This window comes from Planococcus citri, chromosome 1, assembly GCF_950023065.1.
Source record: "Planococcus citri chromosome 1, ihPlaCitr1.1, whole genome shotgun sequence".
Classification (NCBI taxonomy): Eukaryota; Metazoa; Arthropoda; class Insecta; order Hemiptera; family Pseudococcidae; genus Planococcus; species Planococcus citri.
In genome coordinates, this window is record NC_088677.1 from 26627798 (window position 1) to 26649689 (window position 21892).

Sequence of the window (21892 nt, forward strand, 5' to 3'; positions counted from 1 at the left end):
CTGGGGGTGTAACAGGGTACAATGCAACGCAGGTGTTTATAAAATGATGAAGGGATAAGGCTGGGGGTATAGCAGGGTACAATGAGCGGCAGGTGGTTTATAAGTCCCCTTTACCATTTTTTAGGAATTTATGCATTAAAATAATGAACTAAAATTGCAATTACTCAGCAATTACCCATCCGAATTGAATGAAAATACATCTATACCCTCCGTCTTAATGATTCTCAAATGGTGTCCAATAGGTATAAAAAATGGTTGGATAGCTTAAGGGTGTAGTTTAGTAGGTAAAATGAGTACGTAAAAACCTTCAATTTTCATTACAAAACTACAAAAAAAGTACTGTTCGGATAACTTTCATTTTTGGATATGTTGTTTAGACGGATGAAATCTTGGGTGCTACGAAGCCCTTTTTGAGAAATTTACTTTGATACATTAATTATGATGATTTTAAATATTGTAAAAATGAGCTATTTTCACTTGAAAATATAACGCTTGGAAACGAAAACTTCGAAAAAACGGCTTCGTAGCACCCATCATTGTAATCTTGAGAAGCTATGTTCCGAATTCTAAATAGATCGGTTCATTATTCGTTGCGTAGTTTTGTAACGAAATTATTCAATTTTATTAGTTGATATTAACAATGGCGGACCTAAAAATTGATTGTTTACAAATTTTAGTTGAAGCATTTCAAATGTAGGGTGCGTATCAATAGTTTTCGTTGATACCTGTACTTAAGAATGAGAAAATTCGTTCTTTTCATCATAAACCTCTCTGGCCACTTTCATTTATCATTCAAATCTTCAAAAGCAAAAACAATTTCGAAAAAGTTATCAATTATCATTTTGAAGTGGAAAAAATTGCTTTTGTTCTCGATATAATTAATAATTCTCATCAATGTGTAACAAAATACATCTCATAGGTACCCTCACAACAACTAATAAACCATGTACCCACTTACATTTTATTCTTTCAAAGTTTCAAGTTCGTAATGCGGGGTCCTAAGTTATCAACTTTCATTTATTCAGAGTAAGTGAGTAAATTTACGAATTTTGACCAAACTAAAATCTCAAAATGAAGTATTCCTACTTGAAATAGTATCATGGTTTTGAAAATTTACTATTTTTTGAACTTTCCCTGGTTTTAAATGATTTTGTTTGCATTTTGTCGAACTTTACTGAAATTTCATCTAATTTTTACAATTCTTAATGATTGGGTAGGTACCTACCTACTGATTTTAATGCTTTTTCGAGTGTTTTCATATAATTTTGTCAACAAATCTTCACACATTTTTGTCAAATTTTAATGAATATTCGACATTTTTTGGTGATTTTAATGTCTTTAGGTAATTTTGGTGATGATTTACAGAATTTTTGCTGCATTTCATCGTTTACTTACAAGGGAACCCCCCCCCCCCCATGATAATCTCCAATTTGAGTGAAACTCGGACTGCTGGAAAGAGGACCTCAAAAAACACCCATCCCCCCAATTTTCAGCTGCTCAAGTTGATTTTTACATTTTTGGCGAGCGTTTGAACAAAGAAAACGGAAAAAAATACTCGCGTATCAACTTCCGGAGCTCAAATTTTGACCACATGAAATTTTCTAGATTAGCCGGATCCGGCCTTCCAGTCAGAAAACAGTTTTTTTTTTTTTTTACTGTTTTTTCTCTTATTTTTGGTGAATTCGAAAAATAACTGTTTCTCCCCACCACGTGAACTTGAGTAGCTGAAATTTTGTCCAAAGGATCCACGCTTGATACCTACATAATTGACTGATACTACCGCCGGCCAGATCCGGAATCATCATCAGAAATAAAATTTTCTGTCCATCCGGTGGTTTATAAATGCTATTGAAAAATTTGAAAATTCAGTAAAATCAGCTCTTGTAATGAATTCAGGAGCTCAAAACTTTGGTTAAAAAGTCTGTGGTAGATACCAAATCGACCCATACACCATTAGCCGGATTCGGCTTTCTGGTCAGAAAACCAGATTTTTTACTTGTTTTCTCGTATTTTCGGTGAATTTGAAAAACGACCGTTTCTCCCCCCCCCCCAATATAAAAATTTCAACTGCTCAAGTTCATGTGGTGGGGATCGAGAAACGGTAATTTTTCAAATTCAACGAAAATATGAGAAAAAAAGTAAAAAATTCTGTTTTCTGAGCAGAAGGCCGGATCCGGCCAAGGGTGGTATGGGTCGATTTGGTATCTAGCACAGACTGTTTAGCCGAAATTTGAGCACTGGAAGTGCATAAGATGAGCTGGTTCAACTGGTTTTTCAATTTTTTCAATGACAGGCATAAAAAACCAGATGGACAAAAAATATTATTTCTGATTATAATTCCAGATTCAGCCGATGGTAGTGTTGAATGTTTTTCCAATTTTCAATATTTCAATTTTGGATTCAGTTTTTGTGAAATACGCACCGTATCTCCATACAATTTTGAGTAAAAATGAACTGTTGTATATTTAGCCGAAAATGTTTTTGTACATTTAAAAAAAGTTTAGAGGCAGACAGGTTTTGATTTTTGGGATTTTTGATAAAATGTCATGTGACCTATCAAAATGAAATGAAATTTCACGAGAAATTCTAATACTCTGACAACAAATTTTTTGAGCATTTTTGAAAGACTCTATTTGAGCTCATAATCTAGTCATGAATGTCATGATTTCCAAAGTTTCTGAAAAAGGCATCATGCAACGCGCAGAAATGGGTTAAAATATGGGGAAAAATTACTAACAAAACTTTTTTTGAGAATTTCAGAAGAATTTTGACCCAAAAACTTGATCATGTTTTTCAGAGTGCTCGAAAAATGTGACATGTGATCTATCAAAATGGGTTTTACCTCCCCACTTTTTTGAAATTCCTCTGTTTATTTCACAATTTGCCAATCAGAAGTCCTGTTTTTGGCAATCTTACTTAAAAGGTTCTGTTTTTTTTGTTACCAAATTTGCCTAAGTCATGGTGTCATGTTTTTGGAAAAGTTGTCAAAAAGCATCAATTTTTGGTAACATAATCAAAAAGTATCCATTTTTGTCGAAATTGTCAAAAAGGGATAATTTTTGCCAAAATTGTCAAACTTTCCTGTTCTTGTCAAAATTCACCAAAAAATGCTGTTTTTGCCAAAATTGTCAACAAATTTTCGTTTTTTTACAAAATTGTCAGAGTGTCAATTTTTTGCGAATTTAGCTTTTCGATGAAGTATAATCAAAATGGTCGTAATTTTTGCCATAATTGCTAAGGGACTTGTGCTTTTATGCTTTGTTGGCCAAGACATCCAAAAAGCAATCATTTTTTTTTTTTGGCCAGCCTAAAAAGTCCTCTTTTTGTTTTAATGTTTTCCGAACAACTAACAAGTCCTGTTTTCTCAGAAAATTGCTCGAAAGCTTATTTATTTCCCCTCTCCCCAATTTCATTTCTATCAATTTTTATGACAAAGTTTTGATACTTTTGGAATTTACTTTAGAGGCACTGCGGGCCCCCCTAAAAAAAAATTTCCATAAAAAATCATGTCAGAAAATTAAATTTTGAAAAATTGAAAAAAATATCCTCGTATTCAGTGTACTGAAAATTTTGAAAAATCATTCTGAAAATTAAACAAATCCGCCATTCGTTAAAAATACTTCGTGAACCCAGACATCAAATATTATAGCACATTAAAAATGCAGTAAATGAAAATTAAAATATAATTCTCCGGCTGAGCGCGTCAGTTACAACTTTCCACGACAACGTCGTGGAGAAAAAGTGGTGACGCGCTTGGCCGGGGAAATTCTGTTATTCGTGACAATCGAAAGTCAGAATTATTTTGGAAAATTATTCGAAATTAAACGAAAAATTCGATTTGGCAACGCTTCCAACGTATTTAATAACAATGTGTGCGAGTGTGAGTGCAACAATTAATGTAGAAATGCGCACGCACAATTTTTAATAATTCGTTCAAAATAAATTCACAAAAATTATTCATTTTTCGTTCGCGAACAAATCGGTAATTTGTTTACTGATAAAATTAAAAAGTATAATTTTACACTCTCGATTTGGCAGCCAAATATTTTTCAATAAAAGTTACTCATTACCTATTTTCTCGGGAAATCGGAAGCTAAAGTACACCCTTAAGAGAACATTCAGTTACAATGAAATTTCATTTCTCAAAGCGAAACCAATAGTGTGCTACGCACACTAAAAACAATTTTTGCCTAAATTGTCAAAAAGTGTTCATATTTTGTTTAAATTTTTTTTCAAAAAAAAACTTTTTTTGTCCAATGTTTTTTTTTTTGCCAAAAAATTCGGAATGTATTGATCCTCCTTCCCCCCCCCCATCCAAAAAATAATAAAAATCAGGAAGTATTGATTTTTGCCAAAATTGCTTTAAAAGTACTATTTTTTGTAAAAATTGTCAAAAAGTCCAAATTCTGCAAAAACTACCGTAAATAGTTCTGTTTTCCGTCTATAGTCTCACTTTTTGTCAAAATTCTTGGTAAAGTTCCGTTGTTTTTCATTTCATCATTTTCGATAATTTTGATTTCATTTTCATTGAAAACTTGAAACATTTTACCTCCAAAAAATTCTGGCCCAAATACATATTTTTAAAGCCTTATTTCTCCAAACTGAAACATTTGAAAAAATGTCCTGTCAACAGACAGTCCTGATTTTGATCTGCTTTAACATGTTGTCCTATTTTTTGGTCACCTTATGAAATATTTTGAGCAGAAGTTTAGAAAATTGAACTTGATTCGGTTGTTTGTAGTGAAAAATAACTCGTTTTGAAAACTGTACGAAAAAAATGAATGGAACGAAAATTTTATTGTGAAGCGTAAAATTTTACACTGAAAATGCGTGATAAGTTTTTTTTTTCAAGAAGCTTTGTTTCTAAAATATTTTGAGCGGAAATTGGAAAAATTCAATTTAAATTGATTTTTGTGAAAAAACCGTGGGTTCTATGAGAAAAATAATTGATTTGAACAAAATTGTGGAGCATAAAATTTTCTACCTGTAAATATGATTTTTTTTCTGGGAGGTTCCTGATGAAAAATGTCGTTGGAAAGTTTTTTTGTCATGTAGAGTCATTAAATTTGCTAAAATTGAGGCACTCCTCCTTACCTTGAACAGTAGCACTTCTCTACTGCTTGATAGGGAAACGGGAAGGTGCCGAAAGATGGAAAATTCCTAGATTTTCTTCTTTTAATGCGATCTTTTAGTAACTTTTCCAGCGTCATTGATCGAAGAATCATCGGTAACCGGTTCATATTTGAAAAACCGGTTTTAAAAACTAATGCTAGATTTATTTGAACAGAATTAAAATTTAATATTGACTTCTAATCTATAAATAAACTCTTGGAAATTTTTCGGAAGAAATCTGATCATGATTTATATTATTTTCTCATCATTTCTTGATCGAAATCCAGTATAGAATTGTCTGCTCAAACAAAAAAATTGATATAATTTTTTTACATCATTTTGCTGATTTTTACGTTTGATTTTGTTTTTCAGTTGGAATTAATCACGGATTTGTTGGGTACTCCAAAACCAGAAGATATGCGTGGCGCGTGCGATGGCGCTAGATCTCATATGGTTAGACAACGTATGAAACCAGCTTCTTTAAATACATTGTATAATCTTTCAAGTCAAGCTACACCCGAGGCCGTCCATTTACTTTGTCGTATGCTTGTTTTTGATCCGGTAATTAAATTTGTCTTTTAATCCCGAACGTTTCGAATATCGAATACAATATTGGAAATATTTTCTAAAAACGGTTTACTAATTTTTCAACAATTTTCGAACTGCAGGAAAAAAGAATAAGCGTTGTGGACGCCTTGAATCATCAGTATTTGGATGAAGGAAGACTTCGTTACCATTCTTGCATGTGCAAGTGTTGCTATACTACATCCAATTCTCTGAGACAGTTTACTCACGACCTTGAACCGATTGCCTCGCGGTCTTTTCAAGATGGTTGGGAGAAGAAGTTAACCAGCATACAGCACGTCAAAGGTAAGTCTTCGCATTTTAATGCGGCGCGCCGCGCCGGCCAAATACCTCGGCCGTCACCTCACCGCACCACATTGCAGCCGGTCGAATAATAAGGTTTTTAATTTTTTTTTCTACGTTGTGTTTTTTCTGTTTCTGTTTCGCAGAGGAAATGCATAAATTTATATCAGACCAGTTGAACAATAGCAGCAGAGTACCATTATGTATTAATCCGCAATCAGCCGCATTTAAAAGTTTCGCTAGGTTAGCTCGGTAGTCCATATTTTTTTTTTTTTATTATGTTGTTTAGTAATTTACGTACTTTACTTTACGTAGTTCTCGTAGACTGTTTTTGAAAAAAAAAATTAATACAAAATACGATACCGTATGAAAATTATGGTACTCGTATTTTTTTTAAAAGTCGAAATGAACTAGTTATTTCGCCATCGAATAAATTACACGGCAATGACCAGAAAATATACGACCAGTATTGGGTGACGAAAAACGTATGCAAAAAAGTGATTCAATTTTAATCAATTTATCGGATGATTTATATCGATCAACTTTTGAAAATTATTTTGTCGAACGAAATACTAATTAAAACGAGAAGAAAACGCTCAAGTCAACCCAACGCTGGTCTTAAAGGTTGATATGTTGCGAATAAAACGGTCTTATCGTTTACATTTTCGACGATCGATTTATAGAGTTACCATTATTTTTATTACGTTAGAAAAAAAATATTTTCATGTCTCGATTTTCGTAAATAATATGCTAATTAACCGAATTTTCAACTAATAGGGATGTAAGAAAGAAGAGGAAGTTGTAATGTGAATTTATCGCCAATGCTACGGATCTTCTGCTCCTTGTTTTAATGTGAGCGAAATTTGTTAGTTATTACAAAAAAAAACGACAAAAATTTTCGTTATTTAATCGTACTTGACGTACGTTTTCGGATCAAACGAAGTCACCGAATATTTCGGTTCTGACGTTTCATTTCATGTGAAAAAAAAAAATTAAATGATGACAAAATTCGTATCGTTGTTGTGGGAAATTTGAATCGTTACTCGCCTCTCCTTCCCCTATCACCAAAATCTGTAAAATTACTAATTTGTTTACGAAAAAAAAAAACGTGAAACGGTGGAATAATTACAGAGTAGTTGCTGTTCCTTTAAAGAAAGAAAAAATACAGAATGCTTGATACCTCTCTTCTTTAATCTTAAGTTTCAAAAATCAGACACTGAAAAACTTCATCGACCCTTTCTTCTCGTTTTTACAACGTTTTTTGAAAATTATTTTCGTCTATTGATAGAGAAAAAAATGCGACCAACGACGTAATATGTAGATGAAGAAATTCTTTCTCGAAAGCCAATGAATCACAAGAAATGCTCGTGTACTGAAAATTAATCTGCGAAAAATTCCATCATTCGTAGTGATTAGTTATTTTGGGAATGTACTTCAGAAGATATACGCAACATACATTTAAGTCTCGTTTGAAGCATGTTCGAAAAAAATTCAATCGATAATATCTTATCTGAAATTGATTCGATCTGCTGTTGACATTAACTGAAGCAAAAAGTACTAAATAAAAATCGGAAAAATATTAGGTCCTTGTTGCTTGTTTTTTCTCTGTCGAACGTATTTTGAAACTAATAAAAATCAGGTTTTTATATCAAATCAATTTTTTATGGGTGATTTTATGTGCAATATTATTATACGCTTGGTTCATTATTCGTTCAAAAATTCAAAATAAAATGAATAAAGTGTGGTGAGAAAATGTTCGGTGGTTATTTTGAATTGAAATTGAAGAGAGGTTATTCGGGAGGGGAGCAGGGGCCTGGAGTCCGTTTAATTGAAGCCAAAATGGGAAAAAATTATTTTACTATGCATACATTCTTGTCTCGTTGGCTTTTTTCAGTCCTAAAACCAGAGAATTTTATTCAGATGAACATAAAAAATACTTTTGGTCACTGAAGAACACATTTGAAGAATAGGGAAGCATGTTCTGCAAAATGTTCAACATTTTCAAAATTTTTGGCGATCGTAAACACTCTTAAATGGGCCCTTATGGAATCAAAATCTTTCTCTGCGGTTTGCTTTTCATGTATTTTCTAGTTTTTGAATCTAAGAAGTCCATGTAATGACTAAATGTTCGAAATTGGGCAACAAGGGAAGTATCGACTCGAACTGACACAAATGGACAAAAGGGAATCGAAAGAGGCCCAAAAATACATCACCAGCAAAAATTTAAGGTGCTGAAATTCATTTTTCGATTTTTGGCAAATAAAAATTTTAATTTGGCTTATTTCTCATGAAAAAAAATCAAAATTCGATCGAATGGACATAGAAGACTGAAATTTGGTTCATGCCCTATTTTCGACCTCCCGAGTCGATTAGTGATGGTTTCGAACCGTTCTAAAGCCTCCAATGGATTTTCGCATTCTCCAGTTTTTAAAAAAATGCTGTAAATAGGTCCTGGAAGCTCCAGAATGGTTCGAAACCATCACCAATGGACTCGAGAGGTCGAAAAAAGGATACAAACCAAATTTAAGCCATGAATGTCTATTATGATAAAATTTTGATTTTTTTTCCATGGAGATATGAGTCGAATTTGAATTTTTAAAAATTCGTCAAAAATCAGAAAACGTATTGCTTTGCCTGAAATTTTTGCTGGTGGTGTATTTTGATGTCTTCTTTCGATTCAACTTTGTCTGGTTTAAAAATGTTAATGCTCTTTGGGTTCCCTTTTCCCTTCCACTGCTTTTCATTGATGTGAAAATCATTCTTTGATATTAAGTCAGAAAAAAATGTATAGAATCTTCAATAAAAAATTTAGAGTGAACAGATTGATTCTGTACTTAGCTATTTTTCTCGTAAAACCTTTTATCAGTCTAAATATTTCAGGGATTACTAAAGTACTCTCGAAATACATTTTGAACCCCTTTAAAGAGGCATTCGTCGTTTTGAATTAGGAATACAGCAAGAACTACTCTTTAAAAATCACACCGTTTCTGAAAATTCGGTTTCTAATGTAAAAAAAAAAACAAAAAACAATAAAAAACATATCAACTTTTAAACGTTGAATTTGCTTTATTTACGTAAGCTACCTTTATTTACTATTAATTGATAAAACGAGGTAAAATGAAGATATTGAGTCCTACCAATTTATTAAAAAAACAATAAAAAGTAATAAAATTGCAATAATTTCGATACCAATGAAAAAAAAATACTTACGTAAAAAAGTGATACCTCCAACGAATCAGACGTCGTTTAATACGTTCAATTTTACCTTACGGTATAAAAAATGATCGTTTTACGTTGTGGAGATTGTGTAAAGAAAAATTATCACTATCGGTTTTTGTTTCTTTTCGACAGTTGAAAATTTCAATTAATTTTTCACGTTGTATTTAATGAATTGGTTGAAAAAAAAATCAGTGACCAATGGTTTCGTATAGCCTCGGTTTTATATAAACGTGAAAATGTCTGTTGTTGTTTTTGTTTTTGTTTGTTCTCTCGTGTTAAAAATTCCTTCGGAATTGAAATATTTGAATTCGGGATTTTTCAGGGGATGAAGAAATATTTAACTTCGAAATTATTACGGAAACGTGAAGAAAACGTTCGTTTGGGATTAATTAACGAATCTACCTAGATTACATTTGTGACTACTTCTTGGATTCTCAGTTTAAGACAGAATTATTCTAACGTGTATAAATATTTAATTTTTTTTAGCTCGACAGTCGCTCATCCTTCGGAATTACCGCCGTCTCCGCAACAGTGGGACTGACAAACGTTGCGTGTGAACGAAACGAAAATCACGGTTGTAAAATCATCGTGTTGATTTTTGGTTTCGATTCTCGAAACGAATAATATGGTTTTATTTTATATTTGTGTATTTTTGATTGATGGCTGAGAGAAGAATATTGATCGGTGATTTGATATTACCTACGTGATTTTTTCAAGTACCTATGGTTATATAAGTGTTTGTCTGTCTGTGTGTGTGTGTGTGAGTTTGAGTTTTTTTTGTGCAAATTTCACAACGTATTTAACGAACTATGAACTATGTATTGAATAAGTGTCTTCGAATGATCAAGTGATTCATTTTTTTAAGGTAGATTTTTTTTTCTAAATATAGTGAAGGTATTTTTTTTTTTTTTTTTTTGTATTATAATATGGGAAAATAGAAAAGATGATCGTATTCTTGGGTATCATTATGTCAACATGTCAAATTACGCTGCCGCCTTATTATGCTTAAATAATTTTTCCCTTTTTATGTATTATGTACAACACGACGATGTTGTACTTTGTAAAAATTGTGTATAATAGATGAAAATGATATATTATTTTTGCTCAGCTATTAGCGTTTTAAGAATTTTTAGATTTTTACCACTTTATTACGGCGACTGAAAATGTTTGGCTTTAATTATTTCTTCTTTATATGTACTTTTTTTTTCTTTTTTTTTCCTCTTCTGTATCGTTTGTGGAATTTTAAAATACGCGACAGAATATATTGTTTTGATGACGATAGACATCGAATCGTGTGAACAACTAGTCCTCTTTTATAATTTGATGCGAGTCTGTGACTTGTATCTTCATTTTAAAATTTTTTTTTCCTCCTTTCTGTTTCTTTTTATTACTAAATACTTTCATAGAATTTTATTATTTTAAGCGTGGATGTTTAATCGTAGATCGATACGATGATCTGTTGTGGTCGCGAGTTCGACGCGAAATTGGCTGATTAATAATTGTGTTCAAATACCAGTGCAAACGTACTCAACTACATACGAGTACGTTTGCACGATATATTGAATTTTTTTTGGGTGATTAAGGTCAGTTTTAGTTCATTTGTACTGAGTATTAATTATTCAATTCGAGGTGTAACGATAGGCGATCGTGTGTTACTCTTTATGTGGATGCTATTGTTTAAGTGTATTGTCGATCGTACAATCTGTTGCTTTGATATTAATATTTCTATATCTCGGGTGATAAGTTGTGATGTATATACGTTTTATAAAATTAATTACGTTGTCATTCGTGTTTGATACACATACCTGATGTTTAGGAGGGTAGAAGGAACTTTTTCTCTTTTTTTTTGCTCCAAATCCAAAAGTAAACCTAGTAATTGTAGTTGGCTTTAGAAAATATGTGAAGTAACTGAAGTGATTAATTGAAAGGTTCCTCTTTTTTTTTTTTCATTTGTAATCAATCGAATATGTAATGATATTAAATGAAATAATTTTTTAGTTAGCTGATCGATAGAATTAATGCCCCGGTGGCTCGATTCGATCGTGATGATGACAATTTTTGGATAATATGACACCATCAAAAATACAATATTTGTTCTTATTTTGATAAAATTTCAGGGAAAATATCGATCAAAAGAATCGGTAACGTGATTGTGTGACTAACCTCTTACCAATTTTTGTAAACTAAAAGATGAAAGTTTGAAAAAAAATGCACAAATTTCAAAAGGCAGACGTTCAACTTGAACTTTCAACTTCTCAGGTTCTAAAATAATCACGAAATATGGTGTAAATCGATGAAATGTATGTTTTTGCCTTTTGGTCGGTATTTCTTTCAATACGTTATTTTTTTAAATTATGGATCTCCTTGGATTGAAGTTGGAGAAATCGAACCAGAATTATTCTGAAAAATATTCACTGAAAAGTTGAAATCCGTTTCAATTGTTTTTTAGTTGAAAAAAAAATATATTGCCAAAAGTTTGAAATAAAACATTGAAATTTTTCTCAGGCTGCGTCTTACATCCTACTCTGCTGAGATGTTTTTATTTTCATTTTCGTGTTTCAGAAATTTGATTTTTTTTAGAATTTCATTGCCTGGGTAGCTGTTTTCTTTGGAAAAAAATTGACCAGAAAAAATTTCGACCTGAGTAAATTTCAACCTCACACTCCTCCTCAAATTTGAACAATTATTTTTTGAAATTTTTCGTCAAAATTCCTGCTTTTTGCCAAATTGTAAAAAAGTCCTACTTTTTTATATTTTTTAATGGAATTGAAAACTTGGAAATAAATTGTTGTATTGAATTTTTGAAAATTCCACCAACGAAGTAGACTTGAAAAAATCAAGTTGTAAGGTATTGGAAAAAATGTTTACGTCAGACTTTCAATTTCAAAAATTATCTTTTATTAAGTATTTTTTTTGTCTGGCTCGCCAGTAATTTTTTCATTTTTTTGGTAAAAATACTGGCAAGTGGCAATCATTAATATTTTTTGTAAATTACCAACTTCTTGGCAATTTTGGTGAATTTCTGATAATTTTTGGTAAATTACTGGTAATTTTTGATAAATTACAGGTAATATTTGGTAAATTACAGGTAATATTTGGTAAATTACTGGTAATTTTTGGTAAATTACTGGTAATTTTTGATAAATTTCTGGTAATTTTTGATAAATTTCTGGTAATTTTCAGTAAATAAATTGCTGCAAGTTTTGGGGAATTTCTGGTAATTCTCGATAAATTAGTGGTAATGTTTGGTAAATGACTGATGATTTCTGGTAAAGTAAATTTTTGGTAATGAGTTGTAAATGACTGATAATTTTTGGTAAATTATTGGTAATTTTTGGCAAACTATTTGTAATTTTTGGTCAAGTACTGGTGATTTGTATCTATATTTAGGTAAATTACTGTCTTTTTTCTGGTAAATAAGTGATAACTTCTGATGAATTATCGCCACTTGTTGGAAAATTATATAATGATTTGCCAAACTTTCAAAAAATGAACTTCCTCACATTTTGTCAGTCTTAAAAACAAAAAAAAAATCTTGTAGGATCCTGTTCCTGTCAATGAAATTTTATTATTAAGTTGACAGCAAAAAAACACATCCATGATTTAATTGGAGCTTTTCTTACAGAAGAGATTTTACTTCCATTTTTTCTGCTCTCCTATAATAAAGTTTCCTAAACTTGCTCGAAATTTGAAAAATCAACAAAAAGCAGAACTTATCGCATATTGGAAAATAAAGATAGCAAAATTGATTAGATTACCTAACTAGTTTTGCAAAATCGTTTGCTCTACTTCGAGAAAGAGAAATTGAAAGTGTCGGTTGAACCTAACTTTGCAATCTTAATCCCATTCAATTTTTTGTAAAACATGAAAATCTACTAAGCAGTATAATTTTTTTGTGATACATTTTTGTAATGACTGAAATTACGAAAAAATATTACCAATTCGTTAACGTGTAGGTAGCCCTTAGCAATACCAAACATAGGATAATTCGACGATACATTGTAAATAAATGCGAACCCAAGCAAGCGAGAAACCGCAGCTAAATTTTATCTCAATGTTCGTGATTAATTTTAAAAAAACAAAAAAGAAATGATCGCGGATTTTATTTTAATAATTGGAATTATTTTATCATCGTATTATAAAATTTGTATATACAGTATTATAAGAGAAAAAAATTGTGATTTTGTACGTAATAGTTTCTACATAAAGATTCTCCTATTATATCTGTAATGCGTATTGTAATAAGACTTGTATAATATTTCTGGTAATAGTATTTCGTTTCCTACCTATATAAATGTCGAATATCCCAGCGTACTTCGTCGAATCAGTGACGTTTGCCGGTCTAATTAATTTGTACGAGAAGTAAATAAAATAACGAAAAAGCGAATTGTGATTATATTTATTTGTAAGTATAATAAAAACTTGAGTCGCAAGTACAGGGATATTAGTATTACATTAAGATGTAAGCTTCTATTGAGCAAAATCGCCTTAATTACTCAGGTTTTAACGACTTCTATCTTCAGCCAGGTGCAGAATGGACTGATGTATTTTATCCAATCGCTTCTTCGATAACGTTTTCGCTTTATTTACTTACCTTATACCTACCTGTCTTATAGCGTATCAAAATTTATCCCAATTTTCGATTATCTTTTATCTAAGGGCATTCCAAAAATTTATGCATTTTTTTTTCTCTCTTCCTATATTTTTGTATGTAGTTCATTCTGCACCTAAGCGCATTAAAACAACTAACGAAATTTTTTCATTTGTGTATTGTTGTATATAATTTGGTAATTTGATATTTAAAATTGTCTTCATTAATATTTAAGTAAAAAAATATAAATAAAAATTGATATGAAGAAAAATGAAAAAAAAAACGAACGATGAAATAAAAAAAAAGTAAAATAAATGATTAGAAAACAAATTCGTGTTTTATTGTCGATCGATTTGTCTTCGAGCACGATCTCGATATACCTATCATCAGCGTAATTTAACTCGAAGTTCATGTCGTAAAAGAGTTTTTCTGTATTTACCGATTCATCAATAATCATCACAAGTGCAATATAATTCATGAATGCACGTACGATTTACTTATTGTACTTACCGTAATGATGGCCTTTTCTTTTGATCGATGAAACGCTTAGTAAGGTAATTTGGCGATCATAAAGTATTCGTAACGAGGTTATTTGTAAATGATTGCTTCGATTCGATGTTTATAAATATTATTATTGATTCGATGACATAACGTACGTATACGGACGTGAATTTTCTTCATCCTGACAGTGTGTGAATAGTAGCGTTTGCACATTTCGCAATTCATATTCACGTGTTAATTACAATTCGCGTGTGTTTTGCTACTCCTATCATTATTTTAATAGGTTTTATACCGGGCTGGAATTCGATTTGGTTGCAAGTTTGTAGTTTACTCAACTTGGCTCATGCTTATCGTTATAGGTAGTCGATTTGTATCCATGTTCGGAATATGGTTTATGAATCTGTCTATTACTTTGGGGTTTTGAAATTTGGACATTTTTCGGCGAATTATTATTTAATTAAAATGTAAATGAGTTGATGAATAGGCTGGAGCTTCTTCTTCACTTGATCAGAATGCAATTTTGTTTTCAGATTTGATTGTTGACGTAGGTATTCGATTTCTATTGGCATTGGCACGTGTCATTCACTAGAAATCGTCTAACTCGTTTAGCGTTTACTATCGATGCATGATGCATTTCGACGAATCCAATTTTTTCCCATATTCTACCTGAACTACCTACGTTGGTTTTTCAAACATATGGGAAGAGAGTTGATATCGACCAATTTGAATACGTACGTGATCATGATCGTATATAACATTGAAATATCCCATAGCAACTACCAGCTGTGACACAGACGCCATGTATGGCACTTTTTGTGTGTTTGAGAAGTGAACAAAAGAATATTTTCATTTTCTCTAATCCCACGAAATACCTGGGTTCGTTATCGTCTCCTTAAGGGCATCAAATCAAATCAAATTTATTTTTTGCAATAGGCAACATACATTTACAAAGTCATCTTACTATAGCTAACAGTATAGAAAATGAGAGAAAGGATACATAAAAAAATGAATTTAAAATAAAATGAAAGGGCCATGTACAGCATTTCATAGGTACCTATATATATATGGAGGATTAGCACACATACTTATTTAATTCTTATATAATTACCTATCTGAAAAATAATAATGCACTCAATTTACCCACATTCATAGGAATCAGTGTTGTAGTGTCATCTGCAAATAGGATCAAGTTACTCCTTACATTTTTTGGAAGGTCATTGACATTAATAGATAAAGAACAGAGGTCCTAATATCAACCCTTGTGGAACTCCTTCCTCAACTGGATATTGTTCAGAGAAATGGTAGGTACTCTCCATTTATATCTTCTGTCTTTACAATTTGAGTCCTATTTTTGAGAAAGGATGTTAGTCCAGTCCAAAGTCACCCCTCTGGAGATTTTCCAAGATATTGTGAATAAGATGGTAAAAAATGGCACTTGTCATATTTTTGTTTTTGCAAAATCCATATGGGAATGGGAGCTGTGTAAAATAAAAACTTATTAAGGGTAAGGGCACCAATTATGGACCAGTCTGCAATATGGACCAGTGCCCGTTCTCGTTAGTAATTAGCGCAATCTGTCGGGAAAAAATGTTTTCTGATGTATTTTTCACCAAAAAAAACGAATGAGACAAAAATTACAACTGTTAAGTCAAAACTCGCTGAGAAATTCACAAAAAACTGTTTTGAGACACTAAAATTTTTTTTAGTGTTTTTCAACTTTTGTTAAAATATAATTGTGGTGTAATTTTCTAAATGCTATTGACGTTTATACGGTTTATAATATCAAAAAAGGACATAGTTTCTGCTGGAGTCATCAGTTTTTGCTATAAAATGACTAAAATGAGGGTATGCTCAGAAATTTTTGGTGCAAAGTTTTTTTTATGGGGTGCGCTAATATGGACCACCTGTGATATTGAATTTTTTTACTCATTTTCATCATTTCTTACAGCTGCTGAAAAGGAAAATGCTTGAAATACTTTTTTTGTTCATTTCTACAAAGTTTTGTACAGTGTTAGTGGAAGGATGGAACTTCATTTCAAGCCTTTGTGGAGGTTTCTACACCCTATAGTTTTCAAGTGGCAACTGGCAATCCTCCAAAAAAAAAGTGGTCCATATTGGTCCCTCTGCCCTTATTACTGAAAAATTTTGATACATATACATTTATAGAATAAGCTTTCTAGTACTTTGGAAAACACTGCTGTTATAGATATGGTTCTGTAATTATTCATAGCACTTCTATCTCCATTTTTGAACACAGGTGTCACGATACTGACCTTAAGGATATTGGGGAAGGCTCCTTCCTGGACAGACATGTTGAAGAGGCTGGCTAACAGTTCAGCAATGTATGGCGCAGCTATTTTCAGTGTATAAGTATCAAGTCTGTAAGTAGTCTTTTGAGTAGGGATTTTTGAGTGAGTGAATTATATTCATAATTCATGATCATGACCTCAATGGAGTTTGTTGGTGCAATGAAGAATGTAGAATTATTGGATGGGTTTACATTAGGTATCCAAGGGATTTTCACCATTCTTCAAGTTTTCTACCTTTGGTAAAATTTATTTAAAGCAGAGGCAATTTCCGGTGGATTGGTTATCATGTGCGGTTTTGGTCCATAATACATATAATCTATACAGTTATCCTTTTTTTTTGTTTTGATAAGTCCCACTGTTCCCAGGAGGTTTTGTTTAAGTTTTTTGCATTTTGGAGTTTTCTATCATTTGCAGTTTTTTTTTTTGAATTTTCAATCAAAGTTTTATATTTTTTTTTACTTACAAGGGAGGTGCCCCAGGTGACATGCACCGATTTCAATGATTCTTGCATCATTTGAGTTGAGAGAGGACATTGAACATAGTCTGCTGAAGTTGATACTTCAGGCTTCCAGGGTGATTTTTTGATTTCCACATGGCAATTTTGAAAAATTGGCCAAAAATAGTCGGCGGAGGTCGCATACCGAAACCTTTCATATTATTTGGGCATTTCAATAAATATGATGAGACTAGCCCATGGTGAAATTTTCAGCTGCTGAAGTTGATAAGGTATTTCAGCATTCCAGAGCAATTTTTCCATTTTTTCAAAATTGCAATGTGAGTATCGAAAAATCGCCCTGGAAGGCTGAAATATCAACTTCAGCAGCTGAAAATTTGGGGTTAGGCTATGTTCGATGTTCTCTATCCAATGATGCAAGAATCATTGAAATCGGAGAATGTCACCTGGAGCACCTCCCTTGTTAGTTATTTTATATTTTGCTTTTAGGTATGGAGAGTCAAAAGTCTTCTTCATACTCTGTACATATGTAGGTCGTAGGTCCATTAAATTTTGCTTAACAGTTTTGATTTCAAGTTTGGTAGGTAGGGGGAATTTTGTAAACTGAAAAAAAAGTTGAAATTTGAAATAAAAATCAACATCATCATCATCATCATCGATGAGCTTCGAAGCTGGAAAAATAACGAGGAACGTTTTATTTATACACATCTCAGCGTCGAAATAATAAACACAAAGACGTCGTTATAAGTTTAAAGCATCGACTGGCAATAAATTATGCTATTTGAAATCCGTCATATGTTGATCTTGGACGTCGTAAATCTACTGTTCAGTTCACATGCGTCAATATCCTACTTACTCTTCTAGGTACCTAATAAATAAAAATAATCTCGTCGAAACGACCGATCGCAAAATAAATTTGAAGCACAGAAGAAACTGAACCGTATTGCTACCAAGTAGTGTACTTATAGTCGAATAAAATAAGTTGATTGTTATTCGTACCTACATAGGTGTACATTGTTGTGTGTCATTCATCTGTGTTTACTATGTGAGTGAAAAATTAGTGTATTTGATTTGTCATTCAAATCGACTGTAATTTCGAGGTTATTCATTGATAGGATGTACCTACGTTGTTATGTGCTATAAATAATATACATAAGTAGATATAGAATTATTGAAATTCTTTATTCGATAAAATTCGTCAACCACAACCATATGTTACGGGACGAGTTTCGACTGAATGGAAAAAAATTATAGATAATTGCGGTAGGTAAGTTACATTAGGCTACCTTGGTTTAATTATCAAATGTTGAATGATAGTTTAGTCATCAAAATCATCGTCATTGTGTAGACTAACATTTTTTCGATGATAGTATCAGTTTTTCAATTAGTATGATAACATATGTTAGGTCAGCTGTCTGTCTGTCTGTCGGTCGGTTTGTTATGATTATGAATTGAATGCATTTCCTTAACATAATAAGTAGGTAAAAACGCGAAATTTATGCATTTAACTTTGCTGATCTGATACTTTTTCACGTTGGATGCTTTTGCGATCCGTAGCTAATTCAAATATCCGGCTTTATAACCGGAAAGTTTATCCTTATCTCGTTTCATTTTTGAAATTCCTCGAGTAATAAGCTCTCTCTCTCCGTACTGTACACAATATGGCAATCATAAGGCGCCGCCGGATGTTGATAATTTTTTTTTCTCGGTAAAACGATGACTCACATAGGTATGAGTCTGCTGCCTGCACCATCGATGGTACTGTGATGATGGTGTCGGTTCATCCTTCAACCCGAAAGTATTCATTCGTCCGGTTCTTTTTTTCGTTCATTAATTAAATATGATAATGACGAGAATTTAATTCATCGCGTTGCATTGCTGATCATGATTTTGTTGTAAGTATGGCCAAGTTGTACTTGGTGTACTGTATAGGCAAATATGCGCGCGCATTCGAATTCGCCATTCCTTTCTCTTTGTCGCCGCCGTCGCCTGTGTCTGTGTGCCCATGCTGCCGGACGCCTGTAGTCACTATCATCATCGGCGGTACCAGATGATCTAAAATGGATGACGTGAATCGGTGCGCGCGGAGGAAGATAAAGGTAGGCGATAGTGTGTGCCTTCTCCTCGTCTTAAAATTATTATTACACATTTTACATTTACATTCTACTACTTCTTAAAATTCTCGTTACATATTTGTATTTCTAGCTGTTTCTTCCGCGAATGCTCAATGCGATTGTGAACTTGTGCGAGTAACAACGTCGCAATATTTTCGTACAGTTTTGTAGTTTTTTTTTCTTTTCCGACTCGTCGTACGTTTATAATTATTCCAAACTCGACTCTTAGTCTTCGCGATTCCTTAGTTTATTTTTTCCATCGCCATTCGCCACCACCGCCGCCGTCTTGTGTTTTTTTCTTCTTCTTCGAGTGAAAGTGAAATAAAAATATTTTGAAACTGTGTCGGTGTTGTGAGTTACGCTCCTATTGTTTATCGTGCGGTGTGGATTATGCCTTCTTCGCATTCGCAACAACCTCCTGCAAAACCGAAAGGAATATTCGGCCGAAAAAAGGTACGATCAAAACATCACAATCATCGTTCTTACTTACCTATGCACAGGCATCGAAAATGTCCAAATAACCAGCACGCTTGCATCAGCAAAAAGGTTACACCTGGAGGGTATCTGTTCTGCACACATTGACGTTGGTATATAGGTAATCGTGATAGGAATCTGCTATTCGCTAATATCCATCTTCTAATCGTGTCTATTCGTATAGTTTTCTTGAGAATCTTGACCTTATAGTCGTAAAATCTGCGATGGTATAGGTGAATATTGATGTAGACTTCATCTCGTTGCTCTTGTCCTAGTCCTATTACAAAGAAGAAAACTAGTATCAAATATCACGCTGTTTCTTTTCAGCACACCCTGTATTTCGAAATTTTCTCATTCAGTATACAGGGTGCGCAAAAATATCGTGAACCCCAAAGATGTAGGTTGCCAATGTGAAATAGATGCATATGATTGGTGGAATGTTATCTCTCCAGTCCAACAACCAATCATGTGCTATCATTATTATCATTCACACTGTGACCAATCGAAATATTTAGCTGATAACTTTTTTAGGGGTTCACGATATTTCTGGGCACCCTGTATGTGTAGGTTGGCAACGTGAAATAGATGCATACGATTGGTGGAATGTTATCTCTCCAGTCCAACAACCAATCACGTGCCATCATTATTATCATTCACTGTTACCAACCGAAATATTTAGCATTTAGGGGTTCACGATATTTCTGCGCACCCTGTACTTACCTAATGGAGAATATTCGATGCAAACTTAACTCGCACACTTCGATAATGAACGCGAACCGTGTTTCATTTCATCATCTAAATTAAGGAATTTCACTGTGTTCGAGTAGAGGTGTAAACACTTAACACTTGACAATAATTCGTGTTTCGTTTGTCTGTCTGTAAGTGTAAGTAGGTACGTAATTCATGTAAATTTATAAGCGGTGTTTCTCATTCTCGTACTTGTGATACGATGATAAGAATACGAGCTAATTTATACTTACTTAATTGGTGAAATAATATTTTATATTGCAAATGTACGTCTAACTCGATGGAACAGAGTGTTACTTACCTATTTAAATTCAAAAGTACGCGAGAATGGAGTAACCACAGGTATAAGCTGTATAGAGGATTGTTCTTGATTATTTAATATTTATAGCTTTCAATGCATAGATTATGTTGAAAATACCGGCTAGTTGAAAGCATATACCGGTATTTTAAGGCGAGGTTATGGAAATGTATTTACATGGAATGTATCAGTCTCTATCTACAAATAGGTATTTTAAATATCAGCTAGCTGGCGAGCTGTAAGACTTTAAAATGTGCGATTATTTTACACAATCGTTTTATTAATCGTTGATACTGGTTTCTTACAAAAAATTTCAAATTCTCTCACCTCACCTTCGATGTGAATATTGTTTAATTGCATATTTTTTTCATTGCGAATACTGCTCTGTTGTTGTTGTACATTGTTGCTTGTTTATTTGGCAGAACGACCCAGGGTGTACAAATTCTTCGTAATTATTGCTTATTGCCACTTGTTGATCTTCATTCCACTGGCCGGAAAAAAGGATAAACTGCAGCCAATATGTCTACAATAGGTCGTTGGGTCGTCGACGTCGTCGTTATCACAATGGGGATTTTCCATGTTGTATTATTCGTTGAAACGAAACGAAACGTTTTTATTTTTTTTGGCAAATGATTTTTTTTTTCTTCAATACGACGCTTTCACTCAAGGATTTTCTGTTAACAAAATGTTGTCTTCGTATATATGTATGTACTTAGCAACTCAGCATTCAACAATGAAGCAGGACCGGCTACAGGCTACAGAGCGAGCCCAATAAACAACGTAGACCGATGAGTGTTCATGCTCAAAAAATGTAGAATTGGTTAATTAACAGTTATGTAATTTTTTTTCCACTAGTCTGTTGCTTTGCTGCGAATACGCGAGTATGAGTCATGAGTCACGATGAATAAATCACTGCATATTCCAGTCGTGTATAAGGCTATCAAAATAAACGAGTTTTCGTTATTCGCTAATTTTTTTTAAAGATGGGTTTTAATTAAATTTTGAAATCACCGGTTGATAGATAGGCTTAGCTTAGTGGCTGGCGGCTGGCGAGTCGATTCTATGTGAAAATATCGAGTTTGTAGTGTGTGTAATACGAAAGAGGATCGTGGACTTATTTGGAAATATTTCGATATCGAATCGAAAAAAAATTCTTTTATTATCAATCTAATCACGAGGGAAAGGTCAACTAATGTTGAACAGTGA

At 32.8% G+C, this 21892-nt stretch overlaps 2 protein-coding genes and 1 long non-coding RNA gene across 12 annotated transcripts in view; 2 read left to right on the plus strand and 1 right to left on the minus strand.

Moving 5' to 3' along the window:
- Positions 1-13585, plus strand: part of nmo (serine/threonine-protein kinase nemo) — a 46633-nt gene extending 33048 nt beyond the window's left edge. Inside the window, exons 7-11 of one of the 3 annotated variants that reach the window (XM_065370848.1) lie at positions 5485-5673; positions 5781-5982; positions 6126-6222; positions 6757-6831; positions 9685-13585. In XM_065370848.1, coding sequence (XP_065226920.1) covers positions 5485-5673; positions 5781-5982; positions 6126-6222; positions 6757-6784 — 516 coding nt within the window. In that variant the 3' untranslated portion in view covers positions 6785-6831; positions 9685-13585. Of the gene's footprint in view, positions 1-5484; positions 5674-5780; positions 5983-6125; positions 6223-6756; positions 6832-9520 lie in introns of all 3 variants that reach the window. The other 2 variants (XM_065370846.1, XM_065370849.1) reach the window with 2 other exon arrangements.
- Positions 13586-18032: 4447 nt separating this feature from the next.
- Positions 18033-21892, plus strand: part of Sarm (sterile alpha and armadillo motif) — a 53878-nt gene continuing 50018 nt past the window's right edge. For 4 of the 8 annotated variants that reach the window (XM_065370859.1, XM_065370860.1, XM_065370861.1 and 1 more), the window contains exon 1: positions 19169-19620. In XM_065370859.1, the coding sequence (XP_065226931.1) occupies positions 19558-19620 (63 nt within the window). In that variant the 5' untranslated portion in view covers positions 19169-19557. The other 4 variants (XM_065370866.1, XM_065370864.1, XM_065370865.1 and 1 more) reach the window with 4 other exon arrangements.
- On the minus strand, positions 19483-20564 carry LOC135850124 (uncharacterized). The gene is made up of 2 exons (XR_010559655.1): positions 20362-20564; positions 19483-19918 (listed from the first exon to the last, which is right to left on the minus strand). It is a non-coding gene; the product is annotated as an uncharacterized LOC135850124 (long non-coding RNA).